Source organism: Stegostoma tigrinum, chromosome 20 (genome assembly GCF_030684315.1).
Source record: "Stegostoma tigrinum isolate sSteTig4 chromosome 20, sSteTig4.hap1, whole genome shotgun sequence".
Taxonomy (NCBI): Eukaryota; Metazoa; Chordata; class Chondrichthyes; order Orectolobiformes; family Stegostomatidae; genus Stegostoma; species Stegostoma tigrinum.
The window spans coordinates 40475425-40500908 of NC_081373.1; the positions used below are offsets into that span (position 1 = coordinate 40475425).

The 25484-nt window shown below is 43.0% G+C and overlaps 1 protein-coding gene across 2 annotated transcripts in view; it reads right to left on the reverse strand.

The window, feature by feature from the left end:
• Positions 1-4033: 4033 nt before the first annotated feature.
• dntt (deoxynucleotidyltransferase, terminal) overlaps positions 4034-25484 on the reverse strand; it is a 308352-nt gene continuing 286901 nt past the window's right edge. For both annotated transcript variants that reach the window (XM_059653117.1, XM_059653118.1), the window contains exon 11: positions 4034-4933. In XM_059653117.1, the coding sequence (XP_059509100.1) occupies positions 4847-4933 (87 nt within the window). In that variant the 3' untranslated portion in view covers positions 4034-4846. The remainder of the gene's footprint in view (positions 4934-25484) is intronic.

Genomic DNA, 25484 nt, shown 5'->3' on the forward strand with positions numbered 1-25484 from the left:
TTAAACTCCATCTGTCATGTATCCACTGAAATCTCTAGTTTATCTGCATTCTGCTGTATCCTTTGATAATCCTCCTCACTATCAGTAGCTCTCCCAATTTTCGTATCATCTACAAACTCACTAATCGAGCTAACTATATTTTTCCCCAAATCATTTACATCTATTACAAACAGCAACGGTCCCAGCACTGATCCTTGTGGAACATCACTGGTCACAGATCTCCAGTCTGAAAAACGCCTTTCAACCTCTACTCTCTGTCTTCAATGGCTATGCCAGTTCTGTGACCATCTTACCAATTTACAGTGGATCCCATGACTTTACCCTTTGTATCAACCAGTCAAAGGCCTTGCTATAGGCCATATGGACTGAAGAGAATACAAAGATTTTGTACAAGGTCCCAATAATTTCTTCACCCACCTCTCTCAGCATTCTAGGATGGATCCCATTAAGACCTAGGGATTGTCTACCTTAAAGCTTTTTAAAGCATCCAATGCTTCCTCCTTTCTTAAATATACATGCTCAGGATATCAACATAGCCCTCCTGGGCCTTGTCTTCAACCCTTACTTCCTCTTATGAGAATATTGTTGCAAGGTATTCTTTGAGAACCTCACCCACTTCCTGCAGCTCCACACATAAATTGCATCCTTTGTCCTTGAGTGGGCCTACTCATTCCCTGGCCACTTGCTTCTTATATATGGTAAAAATGTCTTGGGATTTTCCTTAATCCTGTTTGCCAAAAACACACGCCCCTTTTAGCCTACCTAATTGCTTGCTTGAGTTCTTACATGTTTCTTTGTATTCTTCAAGGGCTCTGCCTGTCTTCAGTTTCCTAAAACGTACGTATGTCTCCTTTGTCTTTATGACTAAGCTGTCAATTTCGCTTTCGGTTTCCGAATCATACCATCCTTATCTTTCATTTTCACAGGAACATGCTGGTTCTAAAGTCTAATCAACTGGCCTTTAAAAGATTCCCACATATCAGATGTGGATTTACCCTCAAACAGCCACCCCCGATCTACATTCCCAGTTCCTGCCTAATATTGTGGTAGTTAGCCTTCCCCAAGTTTAGTTCTCTCACTACTCTTACCCTTATCTGTAACTAATTTAAAATTTACAGAATCACGGTCACTGTTCCTGAAATGCTCCCTCACTGAAAACATCGTGGCCAGGCCCATTGCCCAATGCCAGGTCTAGTATGGCCCCTTCCCTAGTGGGATATTTTTAAATATATTCTTTCAAAACAATCATCCTGGACACACTTAATAGATTCTGCCCCATCCAAACCCCTGGCACTAACTGAGACCCAGTCAATATAGGGGAAGTTAAAAACCACCCTCCTCAACAACCCTCTTGTTTTCACATTTTTTCCATAATCTGTCCACATACCTATTGTTCTATCACCTGCTACGTACTGGGAGGCCTGTAGTACGATCTCATCAAAGTGATTGTACCCTTCCTATTCCTGAACTCTACCCATATGGCCTTGCTGGATAAGCCCTCCGAGGTGTCCTCCTTCAATACAACTATGATATTCTCCCAAAACAATAACGCAACTCCCCCCACCTCTTTTATACCCCTCCCTATCATGCCTGAGATGTCTAAATCCCAGAACATAAAGCTGCCAATTTTGTCCCTCTCTCAGCTGTAATATCTACAACATCATTGTTATATGACAATATGGTGTAAAAATCCTGTTAGATATTCAATCTATGAGGTGAAGGATTTTTACTAAATGCAAATTAATAGATCAATGTAGAAGATCATGGGAAGTTCATGTGATAAAATAAAAAATACTGAAATGGTTTCTTTGGGCTCAATCTTACATTGATTGGTTCTGTGCTATTTTTGTTGGGTTTCATGGAGGGTTTTACTCTGCGAGGCCCAATGAGTTTTCTCAGACAATTGTCCCACACATGCCTCATTAATGACTTTTCCCAATGCTATAGTACTCCTCTTGTCCAATACTACCTGGATTCTACCACTCATCATAGCCAGAAGAAATCATCACTGTCAGGATATCCTGGAATAGACATTATCCCTGGCATTAGCATTATAGTTTAAAGATTATTGTGCACCCAAGCGAATGCTGGCAGTCCAGAGCTGCACTCTGACCTCAAATCTAGCAGACAGTGGAAGCTGGCACTGACTTCCCACAGGGGGAGCCTGGAGGTCTTCGTGGATGGGGCAGTGCAGAGCAAGAATGCCCTCTTCCCCCAAGACTGACAATGGGCACTAGCTTATTCAAGGAAACCACCTGGATTAGTGTGGTCTCAGCTGTCTGGAACAATAAATAGCAGTGTAAGTCAAAGGTCACTGACCTCCTCTGTCTACCAGGGGAAGGGCTGCCATCTCCTATCTGCTATGTTACATTCGCTATATCTCTGCTACTGCACCGAACTGCCCAACATGCCTCAAGCTCTGCCACTTTCCCTGTTGTGTGCAACATCTTCCCTCAGTCACTACCATCCACTCAGTCACCTCCACACCACTAATTCTCCATGGGTTCTGCAACTCCTGCTCACTTGCCAGGGTACCTCATTAATTTTCCCCCACCTGCACCAGCACCAATAGCTGAGCCACCCTCTTATATCTCACTCAATCCCTTCCTTTCTCTCATTTCAGTAGAAAACAGCTTAATGGAGGGTAGAATGAGCCAAGATGGGTGGTGGGGTGCCCAACATAGCACCTCACCAACTATGTGGAGGAGGTCCTGATTGCCCCAAGTGTGCCCAAGTCCCTGCCTTTGACTTAATGTGCTTGAATATTCCTGTCTGACCTCGAGGCAATGCCATTTGGTAGATCCACATCCAGTGTGTCAGCTGCTAGTACATGATGTAGCTGTGAGACTGATGTAGCATGGGCATCCCCTTGACCGATAACTGCTGACAACCATGACATGCTGCCCATCCTTGTGTCAGCACTGAAATGAAACTCATGGCAAGGTAAGGCAGAACAGGGCAGAGCTGCTATAGACATAAGGTGAATGACTACTAAGAAAACCTGCAACAGGGTTAGGATGAGCAGCTCTGAGCCATAGCGTGATCTGGCTCCCTATCCAAGCATAGCACACTTGCAGCATTCTTCCAAGGAAAGGGGCTTGTGCGCTCCAAAGTGAAGCATTGAAGAGCAGAACAATTGTTTAAGTGGATCAGAGATGTGCCATGAGGGTGCAAACAGGCTGGTGTATATTGGGTGTCAAGGTCTATGGGCATGGTATGTTGGCATCACTGGCAGTGGAGTGTGCCCTGAGATATTGGTGCTGGGTGTCCAATAAGGCAGTCCAGTGGAGCATGCAGTGTGTTGGAATCACCAAAACACATGCTGCAACTTTCACTTCAGGAATTCTTCTTGTATAACTTATAACTGGCAATGTGGTAGAATCACAGAATCACTACAGTGCAGGTCGAGGCCATTTGGCCCACTGAGTCTGTGACAGCTCTCCAGAAAGCCCCTCAGCCTACTTCATCCTAGTAATCCCACATTTCCTATGGCTAACCCACCTGGTCTGTACATCCCTGAACACTACAGGCAATTTAACGTGGCCAATCCATGTAACCTGTACATTTTTGGACTGTGGGAGGAACCAGATCAACTGGCGGAAACCCATGCAGTCACAGTGAGAACGTGCAAACTCGATACAGACAGTCATCCAAGGTAGAATGGGAACCTGCACATTAATGGATGAGGTTTGGTGTTAATGAGGGTAAGAACAAGTGATAATCCACCATAACAGGCACCTTTCCACTGCTTTCTGAAAATCTTATCTTGATGTTCAGGATGCTGTTAGAAAGTGGAAGTTGTTGATCCCACCATTGGGAATGGCCTTGCTATTTCTTCCAAATTTCATACCATCACCAATGTCATTCAGGACCTTTTAAGGTTCCGTGCTTTGTGTCAGTCTTATAGTTTGTCCACCATAAAGTCATGCCTTTTTAACAATGTGAAAAGTTATACATGTTTGATTTATTTAGATTGTTATTTTGGTTTCCATTTTTGAGCAGAAATACAATGTATCCATCTAGTGCTGACCAATATGCAAAAGTTGTGGCCACATATTGAAAAATAAGGGTACTTTTAAAGTGGAAATTTTGGCCTACACCATTTCTTTCATGAAATACCACACCATAATTCAAAGGTTTAAAAAATTTCAAAATAACACGTGGAACATTCAGAATTGATCTCCAGTCACCTGTAAAAGTGCACTTTGTGTAAATTCCATCACATTTACAATATTTGGCATGTGACAATGGGGAGAAAAAATAAATAAGCAATTTGTATTTTAGATAACAATTTTAGAAGAACTGGTTATAACAGGTGGCAACCATAAATTAATTATTTAATATGCAGGTCGAGGCTTTCCAAAAGGTCCACTAAAAAGATATGTGGAACCTGCTCCCCAAAGAACTTTGGAAATTGGGTTACCTGAAACCTTCAAGCCTGAGATCCATAGCTTATTATTAGGCAAGCACAAGAAGGGAAATGAATCACAGATAGATAAATTATGCAGAGATCAGTCATGATCCAAATGACTGATAGAACAAACTGGACGGACTAATTGATCAATGTCTATTCAAATGTTCTTAAGTCTTAATCAGCTTCACAATACAATACTGTAGAACTAATTAAATTGAAATCCCTTTCCCAAAATAGTTTATTTGCAGCTTATATACTATTATTTCACTACTGGTGGATATCTGCATTGTACTTGCCTATCTCATTGAAGAAAATTAATGTTGCATTACTACATAAGTGTGCTTTTAAACAAAAGTAAAATTTTACATGAACACTCCCTTTCCCTCTGCCTAAACATTTAATGCATGAGGATACAATTTAAACTTCTGCAGCTTATGCATTTCTTTCCCACGGCTCAATGTATTCCAAATCCAGGTGAGCAAAGATTTCTTCTTCTGTCTTAGCATTCAGGAATATTTTCTGTAAAAGAGACAAGAAGAATCGACAGAAGATCTAATGATATGTAGCATGCTGCATTAAATAGTACTCTTTGAAATAATGGTTATGATGAAAAGTGCTTAATTTCTTTATCTAATATATAATTCAAGATATAATGATGCTTACCTTCTGTTTAATATTGGCTTTAGTAAGATAAAGGAACAATTGTGTTGTTTTCATAGAAATACCCGTGTGACTGGGTAGAATAATGGCGATCTTCCAGCAGCAGGCAAGCATAAATCCTGCAAAGCAGCCCAATATATACCCACTGGGCTGGGAGGATTAAAGGCTTGGCAGTTTCATATTACAGTACTGAATACATTCGATGAGGCAATCTCCATTGCTTTCTGAGGAACAGAACTCTGGAGCAACATGCTCTCTAAGCCACATGGCCACAGCGAGAGTCCGCGGAAGGTGACTGTCATGTCAATGTCACCCCCAGGATTGAATTCTGGTTTTAGATGTCGCTGCTGCACATAGTCCTCAGAGGTCTATGCAGCGAAAAACATGGGAAGCAGAAATGCTGCTCTGGAAACTGAGGGTACTCATAGAAAAATTCTCCTTGCCCCTGCACGGCCAATCCACCTAATCTGCAAATGTTCGAACTATGCGAGTAAACTGGAGCACCTAGAAGAAACTCACACAGTTACAAGAAGAAGGTGCAAACTCCACACAGAGAGTCACCTAAGGGTGGAATCGAACCAGGCTCCTGGTGCTGTGAAGGAGCAGTGCTAACCACTCAGCCACTGTGCTGCCCTTTATATTTCAATAAGATCAACTGTCTTTCCTTTAAACTCCAATCAGTATGACCCAGGCTGCACAAACTTTCATTGTAAGGCAACCCCTTCATCTCACAAATCAGCCTACAGAACTTTCTTGTAACCATTTGCAATGCAAGTAAAACCTTCCTTAAGGGGGGTGACCAAAACTATGTGCAATATTCTTAGTGTGGTCTCATAACTGCTCTAAACAGTTTCAGCAAGACTTATCTATTTCTACAATCCATTGCCCTTGCAATGACGGGCAACATTACTTTGCCTACTATTTGCTGTACTATTTGCTTGCTTTTTGTGATTCATTTTCAAGGATACAAAAATCCCTCTGTTGCACAGATTTCTACAATCTTTCCGTATTTAAATAATATCCTGCTTTTGTACTCTTTCTGCTAAAGCAGCCAACTCTCATTTTCCTACATTGCCAATTTTTTCCCCTACTCTGGACCAACTGAACTTCCAGAGTTGGGGGCAAGTACAGTTACAATGTTTAAAAGGCATCTGGATAAGTTCATAAATAAGAAAATTGAGGGATATGGACCAGGAACAGGCAAGTGGGGCTAGTTTAGCTTGGAATTATGGTCGGCATGGACTGGTTGGACCGAAGGGTGTGTTTCTGTGCTGTACGATTCTATGATAATGGGCTAGAGTCAAGGATGACACATTCTCTAAAACAGGAGATAAGTTCTTTGATGAAGAATTTGCAAAACCAGTACTCCCAGCAGATTCTGAGGTTTCTCAACACCAGGATATACATTGTGGTCCTTAAGATTAAATTTGATACCTTTATATTAAAAATTACTCATGTAGTCTTTAGAGGTTGTTGTTGGTATCCTAACAGTTATCAGGCCATTGCAGCACATTTCAGCTGACTAAATGACAACTGACCAAAGCCACAGGACTGGCAGCATTACATCAGAACAGTTACTGTAGAGATCACAGCAAAATCATTTCTTGAGTCTCAGAATAGTACCTAGACACTACATCATTATGCAGCCACATTGGAACTTCCTTGCTGAGCAGGTATTGAGCAACATGTAGAGTTAAGTAATAAAATGTGAGGCTGGATGAACACAGCAGGCCCAGCAGCATCTCAGGAGCACAAAAGCTGATGTTTCGGGCCTAGACCCTTCATCAGAGCTGATGAAGGGTCTAGGCCCGAAACGTCAGCTTTTGTGCTCCTGAGATGCTGCTGGGCCTGCTGTGTTCATCCAGCCTCACATTTTATTATCTTGGATTCTCCAGCATCTGCAGTTCCCATTATCACTGATACAATGTAGAGTTAGGTGTCCCATTTCAGAAATACCTCTAGCCTTCTATCTGGCTTTCTACCTTCTATCCTCTCTGCAGTCACCTTCCTATCCTCCCCCCAACAGGAAACAGTCATGTCTTCCACCAAACTCATTATTAAAGGTTAGCAATAGTATCATGATGTGTTTTTGTTTTAAATTTCTCCTTTAACAGAGCGAAAGAGGGGATATAAAACTGAAATTTGTGTAGATAAGAAAAGGTTTACATTTTAACTCAGTTCCCAATGTTCTGTCAGTTTTAACATGCATCCCTGCTTTTCCAGCTATAAAATGAAGATCAACAGATATCCTTGGTTCTGCAGACAGGTAAGAGGCATCCCTCATTATATGTTGACTCTCATATCACAGTGTCTTTCATGGTCCATGTACTTACTGTAAATACATTTTAAAATTTAAACATTCAAATACATTTTGAAGATGATGTTTCCACCCTTTTGCTTTTCATACAACAGACACTACCCTGCAGCCAAGGACAGATGGGCAGTTTGCCAGACCGAACTAATTAAAGAGGTGCAAGGTGATTCACCTTCTAATTTTTGTCTATTCCTGATGGAAGACTTTTGCCTTGGCTTGACATATCCCAGATGGCAAAGCTAACATTCAGAATTTACCTTCTGATGAATTGCAGAGCATAAATGCTTTTCAGAATTACGTGACACAGCACACTAATAAGATATTGCCCCTTGCTACCTCTTCCCAAAATGTTTTGCACATAAATAGAACACTACATGCTAAATGGACAACACAGACCAATCCTAAAAGTCAAGAGAATCTTAATGACTCATACAATTGATGAGGTCCTGCTTATCATGAAATAATCTTCCCAGCAACACTCTTTAGCCTTCAAATTTGTGAAAATGTCAAACCCCAAAATTCAGTGTACTGACAGTAATACCAAAAACAATGTACTCAGTACATTATCAAGATGTAAAATATGCCGTGAAAGCTTGCTTGTAGCTTGGGTTCAATTTACTGTGTTTTTTTCAAAACTTCTGGACTGACGTAAATCAAAATTCATTAAGTTGCCGCTTTGTCAGAAAAACTAATGGGATGACACAGGTTTAATGACAGAAGTCCGCAGGAATATTTATTTCATGTTTAAAGGAGGAATAGATAATGAACAACCTGCCTCCTTTCTCACCTTGGGAGTCTATTTATACTAGGCTGGAACAAAAAGGATGGAAACACATTATCTGTCAATCAATTTTAATAAATACAGAATGGTCTTGCTTCTTGTCATTGCAATCCTGCAGTTATGTCACACCACTGCTCAAAATCATATTTTTTTTTGTTTTTCAGGCCTCAAAATAATCACATTTATGGCTTGTAACATTATCATTATCTTTGCTTAGCTAAAACGCAGCTGCAAAATATGATCCATGGCTTTTTGTGCACCTCCTGTTTGTCAATTGCCATTCATCATCAATAATTATAATAAGTAAAAAGTGCTAGTTGATGTTTTGCCAGTAAATGCATTAGCAATTTTTCTACCCTTTGCATTGTGGTAAATGAATCTCTAATCAATGTCACCAATCTGCTCTATTATAACCTGCTGCATTCCCTAAGAAATGGCACTTTCATCTCACATTTTATTGTAAACTTGCTGTAATGAATTCCATACAGTAAACTTTGTGCAGAACTATTTGCACATCACTAGGTTTTTCTAAAAAGCATAATGTCAATCACCTGCAATTCCTGATTCAATATAATTTCCTTCCTGAATCTAATTCCAACAAATTGGGATTCGGTTTCAGCTGCTGCTTCAGTTCCTTAATTCTTTCACGGGAAAACATTCTGAATATTTAGACTGCAAATTCACTTTCATTATTTGGCACAGCAAGAGAAAACTACAGAAACTTCATGCAATCGTATGGACATAAAATGACTAGAGTTCAATGAAGACTTCAAATAAGAGAAAAAAGCAAACTTCAAGCAGACTTTCATGACTGCTTCGACCCCAGGCCATCAGGAGACTTCTATGATTTAATAACAAAAAATGTCAGAGAATGGGTTAGTCTTATACTGCAGACTTGTAGGCAATCCCCAAGGAGAAACTGACGTTAAAATTGAACTAATGGTTAAAAGTGTTGGCCTGAAATTCTGAGGATGCATCTTTTAAACATTAGAATTGAAATTCAAAGTCAGGGAACTGGAGTCAAAACATGGGTAAGATGGTCTGAAGACTACTGTGATTTCACATGCTCCCCATGGACCAGCAGAGACTCAAGTACATATCACAATGGCTTGCCCGAGATCAGATAGCTAACAACTGCTGGGCTGCTGAGAAAAGGAACTCATTTGACAAGTACCTAGGAAATTACCATGAAGATGAACAGAAGCCAGTGTACAATTTCCATCCCTTAGTTTAGAAGATAGTTCACTGGGTACCTGTAATCTTTTGGTGCATTGACAGCCATGGCTGTACACTCAGTGAATTATTTCTTGGATTAGCATCTCAAAAATCAGAATTAACTTACATTTTGGTTTAATTTTTCAGATTTGATACAACCAAACTTTGTGAATTAGTCTCGCACCCTCTGCAGTTCTACAACACATACATCAACAGTAAATTATTAAAGAAGTTTGTTTACATGTCAATCAAGCTTGGAGAAATCGCTGCATGTAACTTTAACTATATTAGCAGCAACAAAACAAAAGTTCAGTTGATATTTTTGACAGTTAACACCAGGGCCCAGAAAACCTATGGAAGCTGAACTAGACCCCAGCTCTTAAGGATGCACAATGCTTTAAGATAAAAGGATTTGCTCGAAAACTACGTCATTCTACTAGCTCTGTTAGATTTGAAATGACATCCTAAAGAAAGAATGTACCATTTGCACATTTCTACTTTCATATCTGAAACTTTGAAAGAAGCTTCAAATTTAGTTTTGTATTTAATGAAAAACCTGCAGAGTTTGGAAATGTCAAAGGAAAAATCAGCAAGTCAGATCCCAGCAAGCAAGCTGCAGCTGTGGTGGAATAGATTTCAGAAACTGGGGGTAGGAATAAAAGAGGGGGGGTGGGAAGCGGTGGGGTTCTGCTGAATGGGCACGGGGGATCCCATAAATGAGGCACACGCCCCTTGGTCCAACAGCAATCTGTGCTAGGAAAGTACATTCCTCTTGCCTTGCTCCTCCCCCACCCCTATTACCTCAAACCCAACTTGTCCAGACAGAGGTAAAATTGTAGTGGTGAAGGAATTAGGCCTATAGGTGGCAGCCTAAGGTCCTTGATAGGCCTAAGGGTGGATGGGCCACCTGGTTCCTTACCCATCCACTTTTACACGGAAGACAAGTCAAGGGTGAGTAGGGAAGCGGCAGGAACCACCCGTTTTATTTTACATGTGCCTCTGCCTTCAAATACACTGTCAGTCAAGTGAGGGGTCTCACATAACTCACTCTAACAACATTTACTGTGAAATCTGACAATGTATACAAGTCTAGAACAGTCCAGAACAAGCGAGGCAATGTGATTAACACTGCTGCCTCACAGTGCCAGGGACCTGGGTTCGATTCCACCCTCGGACGACTGTCAACGTGGAGTTTGCACATTCTCCCTGTGGATTGGCCATGCTAAATGGCCTGGTAGTGTTCAGGGATGTTCAGGTTAGGTGGGTTTGACATGGGAAAATGAAGGGGTAGGGGGAATGGGTCTAGGTGGGATGCTCTTCAGAGGGGGGGTGTGAATTTGTGATAATGGGAACTGCAGATGCTGTAGAATCCAAGATAACAAAGTGTGGAGCTGGATGAACACAGCAGGCCAAGCAGCATTTCAGGAGCACAAAAGCTGACGTTTCAGGCCTAGACCCTTCATCAGAGAGGGGGATGGGGAGAGGGAACTGGAATAAATAGGGAGAGAGGGGGAGGCGGACAGAAGATGGAGAGAAAAGAAGATAGGTGGAGAGGAGAGTATAGGTGAGGAGGTAGGGAGGGGATAGGTCAGTCCAGGGAAGACGGGCAGGTCAAGGAGGCAGGATGAGGTGGTAGGTAGGAAATAGAGGTGCGGCTTGAGGTGGGAGGAAGGGATGGGTGAGAGGAAGAACAGGTTAGGGAAGCGGAGACAGGCTGGGCTGGTTTTGGGATTCAGTGGGTGGAGGGGAAGAGCTGAGCTGGTTTTTACCTTCCCCTGCAACCGCAGGAAGTGTTACACTTGCCCCCACACCTCCTCCCTCACCCCCATCCCAGGCCCCAAGATGATTTTCCATATCAAGCAGATGTTCACCTGCACATCTGCCAATGTGGTATATTGTATCCATTGTACCCAGTGTGGCTTCCTCTGCATTGGGGAAGCCAGGCGGAGGCTTGGGGATCACTTTGCAGAAAACCTCCGCTCGGTTCGCAACAAACAACTACACCTCCCAGTCGCGAACCATTTTAACTCCCCCTCCCAATCCTCAGACGACATGTCCATCATGGGCCTCCTGCAGTGCCACAATGATGCCACCCAAAGGTTGCAAGAACAGCAACTCATATTGCGGAACCCTGCAGCCCATTGGTATCAATGTGGACTTCACAAGCTTCAAAATCTCCCCTTCCCCCACTGCATCCCAAAACCAGCCCAGTTCTTCCCCTCCCCCCACTGCATCACAAAACCAGCCCAGCCTGTGTCTGCCTCCCTAACCTGTTCTTCCTCTCACCCATCCCTTCCTCCCACCTCAAGCCGCACCTCCATTTCCTACCTACCACCTCATCCCACCTCCTTGACCTGTCCATCTTCCCTGGACTGACCTATCCCCTCCCTACCTCCCCACCTATACTCTCTCCACCTATCTTCTTTTCTCTCCATCTTTGGTCCACCTCCCACTCTCTCCCTATTTATTCCAGTTCCGTCACCTCATCCCTCTCTCTGATGAAGGATCTAGGCCCGAAACGTCAGCTTTTGTGCTCCTGAGATGCTGCTTGGCCTGCTGTGTTCATTCAGCTCGACACTTTGTTATCGGGGGTGTGAATTTTTTGGGCTAAATGGCCTGCTTCCACACTGTCAGATTTTTCTGATTCTGCTTTGTGTCTCTCCCAAGGTACAGAACTGAACATTCTAAGTGTTTTTGCATGATAAATATCTCCCAGGATAAAAACTTCTAAGTGTATTCAACATCTTTGATACCTTTTACTTTTTAATATACTTTTGCTCCGCCCCTTCCAACTCCACAATCGATTTGGAACACAATACTAACATTTAAAACCATGCCCACTTCAGTAACCTACTTTTAATATGTTCGTCCCCTCCCCCCACTGCACCACACAACCAGCCCAGCTCTTCCCCCCCACCCACTGCATCCCAAAACCAGTCCAACCTGTCTCTGCCTCCCTAACCGGTTCTTCCTCTCACCCATCCCTTCCTCCCACCCCAAGCCGCACCCCCAGCTACCTACTAACCTCATCCCACCTCCTTGACCTGTCCGTCTTCCCTGGACTGACCTATCCCCTCCCTACCTCCCCACCTATACTCTCTCCACCTATCTTCTTTACTCTCCATCTTCGGTCCGCCTCCCCCTCTCTCCCTATTTATTCCAGTTCCCTCTCCCCATCCCCCTCGCTGATGAAGGGTCTAGGCCCGAAACGTCAGCTTTTGTGCTCCTGAGATGCTGCTTGGCCTGCTGTGTTCATCCAGCCTCACATTTTATTATCTTTTAATATGTTACTTCTCACCCGTGCACTGGATTCTATGATTTCCTGCATCCCACCCCCAACTAGACCCTCGGTTAGCGAGCAGAGGAAATGTACTTTTCTATTCGGAGAATATAACTCTTAGTCTGTCTGGCAACCCATATTTCTTTTAAATTTCTTAATATTTTAGGAGTTTTTGGGCATGTTTTCAGTTCCTAGTGCTAAGGCACATTGAGGTTCTGGCCTCAATTGTTTTTGACACTGAGTGTGCTCAATGAGCTGTAGACAGTTCAGTGCACCATCAACCCTTCAAGAACTACAAATTGGATTTAAAGTGATCGAACCATTTAAAAGTGGCCACACATGGGAGTTAAAACACATTTCCTGCATTTCTGAAAACGTCATATCAAAAGCAAATAGCTATCTGATCCCAATGGATGGCAAAGCAGATGTAGGAATGGAGCATACAGACCACTGATTGCATTGAGGTGGGAATTGCTCCTAACTCTCCTGTTTAATTCAAGCAGAACAGAGATTCTCTATTGCACAAAGTAGAGAGGAGGATTGCTCTGTTTCACACTTCAATGTAGTCTATCTCAACATCTCAACGACAGCTTTGTAGCATTTTTTTTCATCATTCATGAGTGTCGCTGACTGGCCAACATTTATTGCCGATTCCTAATTGTCGTTGAACTGAATGGCTTGCTAGGTAACTTCAGAGGACAGTTAAGAGTTAACTGCACACTTCTGTGCATCTGAAGTTACACATAGGGTGACCAATTAACAGGGAAAGATGGCAGACTTGCTGTCCTACTGGGCATTAGTCAACCAGATGGGTTTTTGCAGCAACAACCAACAATGGTGAATGATCATAACAGGCTAACATTTTCTGAAAGCATCAGTTGTTTTTTTATTGATCAAACTTCACCATCTGCCATGATGGGATTTCAGCTCATGTCCCACAATGTTAACCTGGCATTCTGGATCAATAGACCAGTGACATTGCAACTACATTCACACCTCCCTGGTTCGGCAGGAGATGGCAGGTAGGGTCAATAGTTATTGAAATGCTTGAAAGTCTTAGGAATAGAGATCAGCCATAATTGTATTAAAGGGTGGAGCAGACTTGAAGGGCTGAATCGCCTACTTTTGCTCCTAGTTATTCTTATGTTCTTACCAACTTCCTTCTTGAGTATGAACGCTTCTCCTGTTAATCTGCAGTGCTATATATATATATACTCATGTAAAAGTTGAGTTTGAGAGATCAATATTTAGCCAAAATGCTGTGGATGAACTTATGTTTGTATGAAATCTACACATTCCCATCATCTCAGTAGCTGTTTATGACAGTGCTGCAGCTAGCTGCAGGTTTGCCAAGTTGGAGACTGTTCCTGCCAATCATGAACCACATCAAGACAAAACTAGTAAAATGGAGCCAGAAAGCATTTTCATTATTCTCTGCAGACATGAGAAGTTGAGTACTTTGAATGAGTACATTTGTACCAGATATGCTCGACTGCAGTGGTTAGTGGATGTTAATTCAAAAGAGTTTGGATTTTTTGACTGCACGTTAGGGGCTGACCTCTACATGAGTTACCTGAAAATTTAAGAAACTTTGGCAAAAAAAAAGTGTTGAATTATCCATGAGATTGACCAATACTTGAGTATGTATGGTACATTAATGCTCCACATAGGAATTAGGAGCAAAAATACATCATTTGGACCTGCCATTCAGTAAGATCATGCTTGATCTGTTAACGTCTTGAATTCCACATTACCACCTATTCTCAATAGCCTTTGATTCCACTACGAAGCAACAACAAAAATCTATTTACATATGCCTTAAGATATCCAATGACTTCACTTCCATTTGTGGTGTCTACTGCAAGGTAACAAATATCATCATCAGCACACAGCCCTTCCCACCAGCTATGGAGTCAGCTGCTAAGGAGCAGAAGCTTGAGGAGGGGCAAAAAAGAGGCAACTGCAACACCCTCTTTCTGAATGGGCAGTCTATGAAGAACTGCTGGAATAGGTTGGGTGGAAGGATGAATGATCTCTTCTTGACAGACAACGCCAAAGGAGCCATAGTCTACTGCCACTTGCCCAGGTCACCACCTCAATAATGCTACTAATTCACTGGAGGGTAGATTGCTGTGATAGCCTGCAGGTCTTCTGCACAACCAATCAACAGAAAGACTGGTGCGGTGCAGATTTTTACAGCAACAAGTGAGCCTTGCTGACCTCAGTGTGAGATAGCACTTGCAGGTATTATGCGGAGACTACTTGCACCGCAAATGAAGCATGATTGGAGCCATGGTTAGGTCAACCGGAATTGCTGGTGGTACGGATGAGGAATAGTTGAACCCCTCTGATAGCTAAACCAAAACATAAGTCCCAATCTGCTGTGACAGGTGTAGGGGTTCCCCTTTAATAATTAATCCCGGAACACCCAGAGAAGCTCACATTTCCCCTTGTAATCTATTAAAAGAAAGAAAAGACTTGATCTCCACTTTACAAGTAATAAGAAATAATTTATTTATTTATAAAAACAGAAGTTGCTGGAAAAGCTGAACAGCTCTGCCAGCATCTAATTTGTTTATTTAACCCAACAATGAACAAATTCTGGATGTGAGTTTGCTCACTGAGCTGGAAGGTTAGTTTTCAGACGTTTCGTCACCATTCTAGGTAACTTCATCAGTGAGCCTCCGACGAAGCGCTGGTGTTATGTCCCGCTTTCTATTTATCTGATATAATAAAATGTGAGGCTGGATGAACACAGCAGGCCAAGCAGCATCTCAGGAGCACAAAAGCTGACGTTTCGGGCCTAGACCCTTCATCAGATTTATCTGGTTAGGTTTCCTTGGGTTGGTGATGTCATTTCCTGTTCTTTTTCTCAGGGGATGGTAGATTGGCTCCAAATCAATGTGTTTGTTGATGGACGTTTCAGATCGGGACCCTTCATCAGAAATGTAAGATTCTTTCTGAAGAAGGGTCCCGACCCAAAGTATCAGCTTTCCTGCTCCTCTGATGGTGCCTGGCCTGCTGTGTTCCTCCAGCTCCACACTTTGCTATCTCTGACTCAAGCATCTGCAGTTCTTGCTGTCTCAGATTTAAATTCAATTTGCTTTTTCTATTTAGATGCTCTGTTTAAATTAACTGGCCAAATTCAAACTTATTGTCTGGGAAAAAGTGCTGTTTGGCTGTTCTATACAAAATGTTTCCATTCGGGCACTCTCTTTGCACCTGCATTTATAAACTTCCAAGCACAGACAAAGCACAAGCTCTAAAAGGGACCATAGCACTCTCTTCCCGCGTGATCATTTTTACCAACAAATTCTAACTTCCTGCCCTCCAACTCATGAATACGCTACCCAACTTTGTAACATTGGAAAGAATAGGCTCTAAGCCCATACAAACCCCTCTTCGCAGTTAGCACGGCAAACATCCATGCCCTTTAACACTGACCGCAGGCTTACTGACAGGTTTCTCAAGTCATTAAGATGTGTACAGCCATCGTCAATCAACTGTAGCCTTCCCCAAAGTCCTTAGCTAAGTTCTTTGCAGGGAATTTATATGCATTTTACACCCTCCAATAAATTACCCCTTTTGTCATCCATTTTCCTGCCTCAGCTCTGACCCATGACCTATTATTCACCGTTTGCAAATCATGCTTTGAGCTTATCCTCAATATCTGAATTGATGGCTGCCATGATGAAGAGCTGGCATTGTGTACAAACTGGTAGCAGTGGGTGCAAGCGTTACGTGAAGCATCTGAACATTTAGCATGAGTCCTGCTTGGCAGAAATTGCCGGTAGTTGATAGATAGTGGAGTGGTGTTCTGAGCAGTCTCAGAGGCAAGATGCTCCATTGTTAGCTGTTGAAGATATATGCATTGCTCACGACCTTGACTGTGCAGTCAGTGTGTCTTGCTGCACTGCAGTCAGGTCTTTGACCCTTTAGACATTGACCTCCACCCAAACACAGCTGCCTTCTGATGATCGATCTGCAAAGTCCCAGGCCCTCTATTTGACACAGCACTTTTCCATTCTTTTCTACTCTACTCTGTCAAGGTCTCTGGAACAGCTTTCAGAAATAATTTCTTCAAATGCTCAAGAATATGACTGCTTTCTAAGACCAATATTTAATCATGACCGGACAGTACGTACTTCCTCTTCAGCCTGTACCTTAGATTCTCGACAAACCCGCCAGTTCTCATTTTTGATCCAGCAGTCAACAATGTTATGGTTTTACACACACACACGTGCACAAACATAAACACACAAACATGCACATGTGCACAGACACACATACAAACACACACACACAAATACACACATCAGTGCACAAACACACACATCAGTGCACAAACACACACGTGAGCACACAAACACGCATGCACACATACGCATACATGCACAGACATGCATACACACACGCACGCACGCACACACACACACACACAATAATAGTGATTCCATGCTATAGAAATTTGACATTTTCTGAGAAACAGCAAAAAACTGACAAAGGTTTAACTGTTGCCTCATCTTGCTCTCGATTGTTCCAGTTTATTTTCTATTATTAGCAGCAGTTCAACTTTTATCCACTTAAAAAAAATCAATAGAACTACAAATCCAAAAATTGGTACTTTGTAGCTAATCAATCTGAACATTACAATCATGCAAATGGAGAAAACATTAATTATGCTAATCGACCATACCTGTCTCTTCTCTCTTCCCAGCCCAGCTAACACATACACAGTACTGATCCCTGAGCAGAACTTAAAACCTTCCCCTGAGGTTTGGTCGTGGGAGGAGATGCAGTGAACGGGAGCTTTGTGGCCATCCTGACCCTACCCCAAGTAAATCTCGGCAAGAAGCTCATTTATGGTAATTAATGCTCATTTAGGGTCCACATCCACCACCAATGGTGCCGCCAGCAGTGAATAAGAGGCTCAACATGCCAGAAGCCTGAAAAGCAAATCCTTTCAAGATTCCATTTGTGCTTTTCAGGGTCTTGATCAGAGATCCCCAAGTGCCTGTTTGAGGGTCTCAGCACCAGGAATGGAGTCTGCTGAAGGTTACTCCCTATGTGCTTTAGGCCACTTCCACCTCCCCCATGTGTATGACTCCCTCCCTGCCATACCTCCTGGCCTCCATCTGTGGCCAAGGTCCCTCAAAAACCCTGGGTCTCAAGTGAGTTCATTACCAACTGCTCTCCCCATGACACTGTCAGTCATTGCAGAGCTTCCAGCCCTAATTGGCTGGCAGGATTTTCTGAGTGGTGGTCCTTCCCCAAATATAAGTGACGCAGTGTTCTCACAGTATCCTGTCACCACCATTAAATACTGCTCTCCGTCTCCACTTATCATAGGAAGCAGATATTTCAATATCTATTCCCAGCCAAAGGAGGCAACGATACTTCAGAGAGTGAGAATGGCAGAAAATTTTGAAAGGAAGAAGTGTGCTGAGAGTTAAAATTCCTTAAAAATGTTTCTAAGTTGGAATGTGACACCATCCCACCCTCTTCTAGTTTCAACATGGGTACATTTACAAGTGAATAGGGAATGTCACGTGAGCTAACCAAAGGGGAGGCAATGGCCCAGTGGTATTATTGCTGGACTGTTAATCCAAAGACCCAGGAAATGTTCTGGCGATTCAAGGTTGAATCCTGCTATTGCAAATGGTTAATTAACAGTGTAATAATGACCATGAATCCATCATCAATTGTCAGGGAAAAAAAAATCTCATCTGGTTCACTAATATCCTTTAGGGAAGGAAACTGCCATCCTTACTTGGTCTGGCCTACATGTGACTCCAGACCCACCGCAATGTGGTTGACTCAGAATACACAGGAAAGGAAGTGAGGTTTGGAAAGGTTGCTTACTAGGCCTTTGACTCGAACGCCATCCTGCGATCTGAGGGACTGTGAGGCGATTTTCCTTCAGGTCAGGAAAATGTGGACAGCATCAGGCATGAGCAGATGGATGAGGCTGGGGAGATCTGCAGCAGGGCTTGCTTCCCTCAGCATGGAGTCAGTGCACCTGGAGGGTCAGGGATTTCAGGAGGGCAGGGAAGGTGAGTGATACATCACGCTCAGTGCCAAGCCCACATCCTTCACTGTTGCATTCCTCAGAGCAACACGGGTTCCAACAGCACATGTTCTCTTTCCTCGAGGCACATCCTCATATCCCCTACTAAATTTTCACATCCCTCCTGCCTCATTGGCATCTTCCATAAATTTTGTCCTTCCCTGCTCTCTGCACAATCATTTACTAATTTCTGTTTATCGCCCTTATGGAAGAAAATGCAGAACCTTAAGCGAGAGGCAATGAGCTGCAGACGGGGCTGGGGCGGTGTTGGATGGGTGACCCCTCTACTAATGGGAACCTCGCTAAATCTTGCCAATACGTGCCCACCAATACCTGTTCTTTAAAATTTATTCATCCTTGTGGGATGTGAGTCTCACTGGCTGGCCAGCATTTATTGCCTGTCCCTAGTAGCCCTTGAGAAGGTGGTGGTGAGTTGCCTTCTTGAGCCACTGTATCCATCTACTGTAGGTTGACCCATTATGCAATTAGGGAGGAAATTCCAGGATATTGACCCAGCAACTGTGAAGGAATGGCAATATATTCCCAAGTAAAGATGGTGAGTGGCTTGGAGAGAAACTTGCATATAGTGGTGTTTCCAAGTATTCTAGATGGAAGTGACCATGGATTTGGAAGGTGCTGTCTGAGGATCTTTGGTGAATTTCTGCAGCGCATCTTGTAGCTAGTACACACTGCTGCTACAGAGAGACAGTGGTAGAGGGAGTGGATGCTGGTGGACGTAATGCCAATCAAGAGGTTTGCTTTCTCCAGGCATGTGGGGAGTATTCCATCACACTCCTGACTTGTGCCTTATAGATGGTGAACAGGCTTTGGAAGTCAGGAGGTGAGTTACTCACCACAATATTCTGAGTCTCCGACCTGCTCTTGTAGCCACTGTGTTTATGTGGTAAGTGTCGTTGAGTTTCTGGTTAATGATAGCACGCAGGATGTTGTTAGTGGGGGATGCAGCGATGGTAACACCACTGAATATCAAGGGGTGGTGGTTAGAGTGTCTGTTATTGGTGATGATCATAGCCTGGCATTTGTGTGGTGTGCATATTACTTGCCACTTATTAGCCCTAGCCTGGATATTGTCCAGGTCTTGTTGCATTTGGACATAGACTACTTCAGTATCTGAAGAGTCTTGAATGTGTAATCATCCATGAAATCTCCATTTTAACCTTATGATGGAGGGAAGGTCATGGATGAAACAGCTGAAGATGGTTGGGCCTAGGACACCACACTGAGGAACTCCTGCAAAGATGTCCTGGTGCTGAAATGATTGACATTCAACAACCATGACCATCTCCCTATATGTCAGCAATGACTCTAACCACCAAGGAGTTTGTCCCCAATACCCATTGATTCCAGTTTTGCTCGGGCTCCTTGATGCCACACTTGGTTAAATGCAGCCTTGATATCAAGGACTAGCACTTTCACCTCATCTCTAGAATTCAGCTCTTTTGTCCATGTTTGAACCAAGGCTGTAATGAGGTCAGGAGCTGAGTGGCCCTGGTGGAACACAAGCTGGGCATCACTGAGCAGGTTATTGCTGCGCAGGTACTGCTTGATAGTTCTCTTGATGTCACTTTCCATCACTTTACTGATGGTCGACAGTGGACTGATTGGGCAATGATTGGCCAGGTTGGATTTGTCCTACTTTTTTTTATGTACAGGAAATACATGAGCAATTTTCCACATCATCGGTTAGATGTCAGTGTTGTCACTGCGCTGGAAGAGCTTGGGTAGGGGAGAGGCAAGTTCTGGAGCACAAGCCTTCATTACTATTGCTGGAATGTTGTCATTGTCCATAGCCTCTGCAGTATCCAGTGTCTCCAACCGTTTCTTGATATCACTGGAGTGAATACAATTGGCTGAAGACTGGTATCTGTGATGCTGGGGACCACTGGGGGAGGCCAAGATGGATCATCCACTCAGCAGCTTCAGCCCTATCTGTTGTTACATGAAGCTGCAGGGGGCAGAGGCAACATGCCACGACAACCAGAGCTTTATATCATACAATCGCTACAGTGTGAAAGTAGGCCATTTGGCCCATAAAAGCCACACTATCCCCCCAAACAGCATCCCACCAAGACCATACCCCTACCTTATCCCAGTAACCCTGCATTTCCCATGGCTAATCCACCTGGCCTCCATATCCCTGGAAGCTATAGGGCAAATTAGCATGGTCGCCCACCTAACCTCCATATCTCTGGACTGTGAGAGGAAACAGCACCCAGGCAAAACCTACACAGATATGGGGAGAATGTGCAAACTCCACATAGACTGGCACCCAAGGCTGGAAACGAACTATGGTCCCTGACGCTGTGAAGCAGCGGTGCTAACCACTGAGCCACTGTACCGCCCAGCTTTCTGAGGCACTGCAGCTCAGAAATAGCAGAATAAAGAGCTGGTTCTGTGCTTCTCTGCTGGGGCTTTGCCTCCTTCCAGCTGGAATCCTGTGTTAAAGCCTCCTGTAAGTAAGTTATGAAGAAGACAACTGGTGCTGTTACTGGGTGCTGCTCTAGCTCCTGCCAGAGAAACAAATTAATAACTGCTCCATGCTGTGGTAAAGGCTGATAGCAGAAAGCTGAAACTGAAGAAATGTGAAGTATAAAGCAATGAACTGACCTCCATAATTACCCATTAAGCAGGAAGAGCACAGACTTGAAAAAGTGCTGGGAACTGCACCCTCTCATCTGGGCAGCAATGCAGTTCCTCAGTTTCATGGATTAAAGGAGACGCAGCTTGTGAGCTTCCCTGATGAAGGACACCGTACACTCATCTGGCCAATTCTGTTGACGTATGAAAGTTCAGGAAGTAGGTGAGTTGACTGTGAAGGTCAGAATATTGGTAGTTAATGATATTCCTGAGCATTTTAATTATTGTTCGAACAGCCCCAACGGGTTCCCCACTCACTTGTAAATGTATCCAAATTGAAAACAGAAGCTGGCGGGCTGGTGTTGCATTCCAATTTAGAGACTTTTTAAGGAATTTAGCTCAACACACATTTCCCCTTTGGCTCAAAAATTTCTGCCATTCTCAGTTCCCACAATATTGGACATATTGGTTCTGTGCAGCGGTCATTCATGCTCATTTTATCTCCGTCTCTCTCTCTCTGTCACACACGCACACTCACACTCAAATTATGCCCAAATTTTATTTGCAAACACTATACCTGACAAAAAAAATCAATAAATTGGATAGATAGTAAACGCTTTGAACTAACATCACAGCAATATTTAAAGACACAATGGAATTGTCTATTTTGTAATTTATCATAAGCTTTGATTTATTAAAAAAACTATTCTGATAAAATTCATGGTTATCAGTTCTGCACAGTTATTGCTGGACAAATCAAATCCCAGACTGATATCTGGATTGATAAATCTTCTATTTTCTGGTGCTAATGAAGTCGCCTTTCACTGAACGTTGAATGTGCAATGCTGCAGATTTGGAACTAACAATTAAACACAAGTTTACTCCTCAAAAGAAATTAAGATAAATTCGAATAAACTAAACTATACATACTTAACATGAGTAACTAGTTTGAAATACATGGCAAACTACGGTCACATGAATCCTCATGGCATTCCTTTAACCTGCTCAAACAGCAGGGCAGAGGCAGAATCCCCATTTCTGTCATACTTAGGGATTGACTTAGTGGTGGCTTCAATTACCCAGCCTTAAGAATCTGATAGCATCTTCCTTGAGCCTTCATATAAACAAGTTTAGACATTCTCTCGGTGAAAGCCCAGTTCTGAACAGTTTCAAACTATTTCGTTCTCTCAGGAGAAACTGTTTAAATATACAGATTCAGCCATGGCTTCTGCACTCCTGCTAAACTGTAACCTTGAACTGTTAACTTTGCTGTGCTATGGGTGTTTCTCCTAGCCAAAAACCAGAAATCTCAGGGCTTTTAAACTGAAAGCCCAATGCATAAGTGCTTACTTTGTTTGCTCACAAAACTCTCCCAATATAAGCAAATTTCCATTAGCCTCCAAGAACTACTTACAAGTTAATAATTAAACTCCAGCAAATATAAAAACCAAAACCCACATGTCACTAGCTCAAGTCCAAATACTAAAATAAGTTATATTAAAATATAAATGAATTACACTTCCGCACAAAGAAGAATGAAAATGTATCTTTAAGAAGTATTTTCATTATTCATCAGAAGTTATCTCAACACCATTACTATGTCACCATAACAGTGCTTACATGTTGACATTAAATATACAATGAGTTACACAACAATCATATATTATACAAGTCAATGGGCACCACATCACTGCATAGATATGCTCTTGATAGTGTCCCCTATACTTTACATTTCCAGGCACATGAATAATTGTCAAATTAATTGTTCCATTGAAGAATTAATCACCACTGAAATAATTGCAAGTTGCTTTCCCAAATTTTTCCAAGACAATTAAAACCTTGTGGAATTTTCCATCTTAATGCTGATAGAAATCTCAAAATGATGGAGAGCTATCACAAGACTTGATACCTTCTTTTTTATTGTGGAATATTTTTGCTGGTGTCTAGTCAGCTTCTTTGAAAAATAATTGTCAGGCCTTTCAATCCCCATCGTGTTATCTTGCAGTAAGACCAATGTTGCAGGCATCAACAGCCAGTGTGAACAGGTTTGCATAATTAGGTGCAGCTAAAATCAGTGTGGTTGCCAACACAGCTTTCAAGTTTTCAAAAGCACTCTGATATTACTGCTTCCATTCAAATTTTATGCCTTTCTTCAACACATTTCTTAGAAGTGTAATCAGTGCTAAAATCCAGAACAAACCTGTGATAAAATTCACTTTTGCTGGCATTGATCAAAATTTCACATTTTGTCCTACCACAGGAAAATCCAAAATAGCCCTTACTTGTTGTTTTTATTTCAAAAATATGCTTTATTCATGAAGATATCTTTATAAGCAGATTTAGTCGCTAAAGCAATTAGGTTTTATACAGTAGCATATTGAGAAACAAACATTGTAGCTTGTCTCTATCCAACAAACAAACCAAAGGTATTTCTTACTTGTACAAGATTATATTTACATATATTTGAGGCACGTGGAAGGTCCAATAACTGGACAGAGCCCCATTTAATTTTGGCACAATGAGGTTTGATGGTGGTCTTTCCCCACTGTGCCTTGGAAGCAGATCTCCCAAGCTTTAGTACGTTCCTCAGCATGTAGCCCAAAACCTTGGAATGTGCCAGTCCACAACACTTGGTTGGGGTCAACTCATTGTTCTGGAAAGCCAACAAGTTTCAGGCAGATCAAAGAGAATCCTTCATTGAGTTGATGGTTCTCCAGGCACAGCTGATGTTTGTCTCAGTGTAGGTCCTAGGGAACAGACCGTACAGCCTGGGTCACAGAGCTACTTGGGATGAAACCTACCGCACTTTTCTCCAGACTTCCTTTGCAAAGGCAAATTTCATAAGGAGATGTGCGACAGTCTCTATCCCCTACAGCTGCTTTGAGGGCAGTGAGCGGTAGCACACAGAGTCCAGGCATACAAGAATGATCTCACAGTCAGTGCCCTTCTCACCACCAGCCAAGCGATGTTTTGGGGTTTATTGGAAACTTCAAGTGATGAGGCATTCTGCCAAGTGACTGACAGTTTGCTCAGGATACAACCCGGCTGAACCACCTTTTCTCACGGGACCTTGCGGTTGCTACGAGCTGACCACTTCCTGTGGGCTGGTGGCCAATGGTGTTTTTCTTTGCAAATTTCTCCATGAAGGACAGGGGATACAGAATTGTCCAAATACTTGGAGCGTTCCCTGGCAACAAAGCCAGTCCCATCCTTCTCAACATCAGGGACAGGTAGAACTCAGCACATAGTGACACTTGGTATTTGTATACTGAGGGTCTACACAGAGCTTGATGTAGCTGCACACAAAAATGGCCAAGAGGATGAGGGCAGCATTGGATAAATTCTTACCCCTTCTATCCAGAGCATTGCACTTGGTATCCCTGTGGACACGGTCCATCTTAGATCTCCAGATGAAGTTGACAACGGCCCGGGTGACTGCAGTGGCACAGGCTCTGGAAGTGGGCACTAACAGAGAGTACCTCACACCCGATGACAAGGATTTTACCCACTATGGAGAAAGAGCGGTACTCCCAGATCCCAGTTTCTGCCTCATCTTGGTGATACACAATTCCAAAATTTTTGCACACAGCCTGGCCCCTCTGAATCATATTCCCAACACCATCAGGCAATCTATCCTAATGGTGAAAGCAATACAGGATCAGTCCACCTAGTTCCCAACGAACCTGGCCTTGCTCTTTCCTCCATTTACCTTGGCTCCTGAAGCCAGTTTGAACTGGTTGCAGATGCTCATGAGTCTGCGCACCAACAGTGGATCCGAGCAGCAAATGGTGATGTCATCCATGTGCAGGAAGGCTCGAACCTGCAGGTCTCTGCTGCCTGGAGCAGTCACCCCTCTCAGGTTTGTATCCTTCTGATGGACTCAACAAAAGGCCCTATGCGACACACAACCAGGCCAGGAGACAATGGGCAGCCCTGCCTGACTCTGGATCTGATTGGGAAGCTTCCTGATTCCCACCCAGTGATTGAGACTGCAGTAACAATGTTGGTGCAGAGCAGTCAGATCCAATTGCGGATTCCCTCCTCAAAGCCCATATTGGAAAGAATGTCCCTCATGTGGGTGTGTGATATCCTGTCATAAGCCTTTCTGAGATAATAGGAACTGCAGATGCTGGAGGATCCGAGGTAACAAAGTGT